Source organism: Humulus lupulus, chromosome 8 (assembly GCF_963169125.1).
Source record: "Humulus lupulus chromosome 8, drHumLupu1.1, whole genome shotgun sequence".
Taxonomy (NCBI): domain Eukaryota; kingdom Viridiplantae; phylum Streptophyta; class Magnoliopsida; order Rosales; family Cannabaceae; genus Humulus; species Humulus lupulus.
The window spans coordinates 151,356,943-151,361,596 of record NC_084800.1 but is presented as its reverse complement, the minus strand read 5'-3'; the positions used below and the strand labels follow the sequence as shown (position 1 = coordinate 151,361,596).

At 35.1% G+C, this 4,654-nt stretch overlaps 1 protein-coding gene across 1 annotated transcript; it reads right to left on the bottom strand.

Moving 5' to 3' along the window:
• Positions 1-631: 631 nt before the first annotated feature.
• On the bottom strand, positions 632-3,613 carry LOC133798557 (uncharacterized). The gene is made up of 4 exons (XM_062236902.1): positions 3,433-3,613; positions 2,285-2,442; positions 1,650-1,934; positions 632-1,528 (listed from the first exon to the last, which is right to left on the bottom strand). Exons 2-4 carry the CDS (start codon positions 2,417-2,419, stop codon positions 902-904), a joined length of 1,047 nt encoding a protein of 348 aa, XP_062092886.1. The 5' UTR covers positions 2,420-2,442; positions 3,433-3,613; the 3' UTR covers positions 632-901.
• Positions 3,614-4,654: the final 1,041 nt, after the last annotated feature.

Sequence of the window (4,654 nt, the reverse complement as noted above, 5' to 3'; positions counted from 1 at the left end):
ATTAAGAGACATAAAATTTTTCTATATATCCTACATACACACACGTCCTAGTATGTTGATGATTGACTTGGAAGATCGTGGTGTGGATCTCATAACATTCTCTTGGATTGGATATTCGTTTATGAGAACAATCACACTTGATAAACTGCAAGAGTTGTAAATCTATCTTTTATATTCATGATTTAATATATAGATATATATTGATATATATATTAATATGGGCTTGGTATTAAAAAGAATTATTTTTTTACACATTTAATACCAACAACCACTAGATTAGACTAATCAAATTTGACAAATGAACGTGAACACAACAATATAGAAAGACTTTCTTGAGCATTTGTATAGTGAAACTAGAAGGTTTTGAGGGTGAGGGCCAAAAGTAAAAGATTTACGAGTTGCTGAAATCATCTATGAACTCAAGAAAGCTTCAAATTCAAGGAACCTAAAATTTAATTAAGTATTTTCTACGATCTTTATAAAAGGTTAGAGATTATTTATTTAAACAAGTAAATAAATGAGGACCATTGTTATCTTATTAAAATTAAATGAATATTTTGTATTGTTTCAAAGTGGGGGATAAAGTAGCAAATACCCCGATAATAGTAATTAAGAAAATGGGCTCATTCAATTTGAAATCGAAGTTATCCAATTTGTTGTCATTACTGCTGGTTTGTCTTGACAAACATTCGTTATTCATACAGGATTAAAATGTGAATAAACTGTAATAGGAAGTTCCACTCAAATGAAGGGGAAAATGAAATAATGTACTCTCATTCTCATCTTATATCTCATTTTTCTTTTCTTTTTCTTTTTTTCCACACGGCACTTACACACAATATAGAACAGAGATCTGAACTCTGCCGAATTACCCGTTACAACAGATGAATTATAAAAAAGCTCAGCAGAAAACATCTGTCGATGAAGAAGGCCTTGCCATAGGCAGGGAAATCGAATTCCACTCTGCATCACCACTACAATGACCGACTTTTGCACTGACCACCTGTAACTGGCTGGACTCGCCAACAGGGGTTTCAGTAAGAGGCAATTTTTTGGCAGCTACAGCCTTGAGCCGGTATCTTTCAGCTCGAGAGCCAATCACCTGTCCAAGGATTGATGCTGCAATAGTAAATGCCATTGCTGACTTGGGCATCAACACGGATTTCCTAAGCATCCCTATGAATGGAACAGCAGCATGGACAGCAGCAAACCAGGATGGTGAGAATTTTTCAGTATGCTCTCGCCATATTCCCAGAGGAACATTTGCTGCCATGCCCAACAATCCAATCACAAGTACTTTTGCTGGTAAGGGTTGAGGGCGGAGGTTCTTTGCAAATGCAGTCTTTGATATAGCTGCTCGGGCAGCAACCACTGCTGGTGGGCACGTAAATTTCATGCCTGCAGGAGGCTTTAAAACCTTTGCAACAAGCGGAAGGACACCACTGACTGCTCGGTATGACTTAGCAATTGGACAATTCCCAGATTGGAGCCACTCATTTCCCAAGGACTCATGTTTTGAATTTCCACCCTGAATTTAAAATAATCAATAAGTGGGAGCACAATTTTATATACATAAGGAGACCACATAACATGCAATTTGACAAAGGACCATTGTTCAAACTATTATAACAAATTTCCAAAATATAGACCTTTGAAGAATCTTTGTTGGACGATTTCTTCTGATTCTTCCATTTGTCAGAAAAAGAATCAAAGAAGCCAAATGGGCCTCCAGTTCCAAAGGATGAAAGGCTGATTGTTGCAGCCTTTGCAGCCAAAGGATTAAACTGTGCTGGGGCTAGCTGAGGTTCAACTTTCTTCACAGGCACATATGATCCTCCAGAAAGAGGGACTACGCCATCATTCCCATGGAAGAGCCTAAATGCCATATCAAAATTAGGACCATCTTCAAAAATTGGACCTTTAGCTCCTCTAACCTGGCAAAGAGAGAAAAGATATATAATTAGACCTTCTATTTCAATTAGGTCACATAGTTGAAACCGATTGAAGCAAAGTTCCATCTTGGGTCGCACATGCTTACATCAATTGATAAATTTAGCCTTTTTTTTAAATAAATAAAAATTACTGTGAGATTCACATTCTGCAGAGTCAGCTTTGAGTATATTTTATGGTCTTGGACAAAATTGAGTACTAATAATTTGTAAAAACAAAATAAAAGGGGAAAGAAAAAGAGTATGTGAAACCCAGATAAGATGACAAGTACATTTACATAGATAAAAGCCCGGTTAAAATCTATATATGCAGAAGATACACATATATGACTTACAGGCTGTGGGAACAGCATCGATGAGGAAAATGAAAAGCTTGTAGGCTCATTGATGTTTCTCAGAAACGGGCATCTAAGTATATCTTGCTGAGAAGGCACAGACTCCCCATTTAGATCTCTGAAAAGATTATTCATTCTTTATTCTGACCAAAGTTGACCTGCACAGGGAGAGAAAAGAGACATAAAAATTGGCAGTATTCCAATAACACATTAAGCTTTTATATCACTGGGAAAAAAAATCAAAATAAAGATCTCAAAATTAGAAGTTGAATTATATTATTTGAACCACAACCAGCTAAAGGCTTAATCAAGAAAACTATATGAGATCCTTAGGTAGAAATATTAAATTTATAGTCCACAACATATCTCAACTTCAAATGTTAGCTTCTTAGAGAAAAAAAATCCAATATCAAAACAACTAGTGAGTCGATTTTTGAAATGGGTCATAAAGCAATCAAGCCCATAATCAGTTCTAAAAGTTCTTTCACTTTCCATTTTATTTTATTACTACTTTTTTTTTTAAGAAAAACACGTTACCAAAGTGAACGTAGGCTAGAAAAGTCAAATCAGCATACAGAATGTCATGGATTCAAAATATTGGGTAGCTCAATCAACAAACTCAAAGGATTTCTCAGCGAGTTTTAAATTTCACTTGCATAATGGAGAAAAGTTGGAAGAGAAAGGAACGACAACAAGAATTAAGAACAATAAATACCCCATCTAGCATGAGCAACCGGTATTTAGAAAAAGAAAAACCTTCATATTACAACCCCAATTATTTTTAATTTCGGGACCTTCATATGACAACCCCAATTGCCTCAAGAGAAACGATTCAAAAACACACATCAGAAGATTTGCATTTCATACAATAACTCAAATCCAAACCCAATTCGTCTTTAATAATCCAAAAAAGGGTCAAAATAATTGAACCGCAAGGACCAAAATTCAACATCAAATCTCGTTAGAGGCAACAATAAAATGGCATAAACCCACAAATTTGAGCACACGTCTTAACAGAATGAGCATTCATTAAAAAATATATACAATGTTTTCTGATCTATAAGCGATATTACCGATCAAACAAAAAAAAAATTATAAAACTTGAAAAAATTAAATAATTTAGAAATGGTTGATCCTAGTGATGGTACCTTTGAGAATGGATTTCCAGAAACAGTAAAAGAGAGCAATGGACGAAGAAGATTGAGGATTATGGGCACGGAAGAGAGAAATGAAGGTGTTTGGTGAAAAATCAAAGAAGAAGAATATGCTTTTGTTAGAAAAGGAAAATAGAGCAAACCAACAAAACAGCGCCGTGCTAGACACACGCTTTAGTTTTGTTTGGGTTTGGTATTGTTGGTTGTTGGCTTTTCAAGCTCTCCAAGTTGGACTTTTGGTTTTATTGACACACCTTTCACATTGGTTGAAGGTAACGTTTAATAGCTCAAAGGAATTTATTTTTATTTTCAAAATCATTAAGACATAAATTTTGTGCTAAATTTAGCTTAAAAAAAAGAGTAAATATTATATTTGGCCTAATTTTTAAGGGAAAATTATATTTTGTATAAGATTTACAACATTAATAAGGTGTATATTATTTACATTATCACACTATTTTTATACCCTATTTTAATAAATATTAGTATGTTTATTTTTATTTTGTATGCATTAAATTTGATTGGACTATTTTGAAAAGGAAATTGTTCCATATTCTCCTTGGGTCACAAGATTTGGGTTTTCCGATACAGTGTATTGTATCAATTAAACTTTTCATAATTTATCTAAAAAAAAAACGTTCCCTCTATCTGAAAAAAATCTCACCTGAAACCCTCATTTTCCCTTTGCCTTCTTCACGTCGTTGCCCAGCTCATGCCATCGCTGCCCAACTCCTACTGTCGCCGCCCTTTTCCACCATGCCGAAACTCCATTGTCAACCCGTAGCATGTATTTTTCTCTCCATCCCATTTTCCCTCCCCCTCAAAAACCATACCTCGAAACCCATTTCTCCACCACGCCAAAACTCCTTTGTCAACACGTAGTCATTTCTCCATCCCATTGTTTTAAGTCAACCCATAGCCATCTCAATCCCGTAGCCATCCTCATCCTGAAACCCATCTCTAAAACCACTAAAATGGCTATTCTTAGGAGAGTTAGTGAGCAAACCCCCGAGAAGATAACGAGCGGCTGTAACATCCCAAATTACCTAATAAGACTTAGGGCTTTGATTAGGGGGTCAGATGGCAAATTATGTGATATATATATATATGTATATCATTTTATGACTTGATATGCATGTTTAAGTATATTAAATATGCATGTGGGCCTGTTTCTGATTAAAAGGGCAATATTCGTGTTACACCCAAATTTCGAGGA

Bases quoted from the DNA above. Each gene is read 5' to 3' on its own strand.
- LOC133798557 (XM_062236902.1), bottom strand. From the start codon at position 2,419: ATGAATAATCTTTTCAGAGATCTAAATGGGGAGTCTGTGCCTTCTCAG. The intron at 1,935-2,284 runs GTAAGTCATATA...TCTCTTTGCCAG, and splicing joins CGATGCTGTTCCCACAGCCT to GTTAGAGGAGCTAAAGGTCC. The intron at 1,529-1,649 runs GTCTATATTTTG...TTTTAAATTCAG, and splicing joins CCAACAAAGATTCTTCAAAG to GGTGGAAATTCAAAACATGA.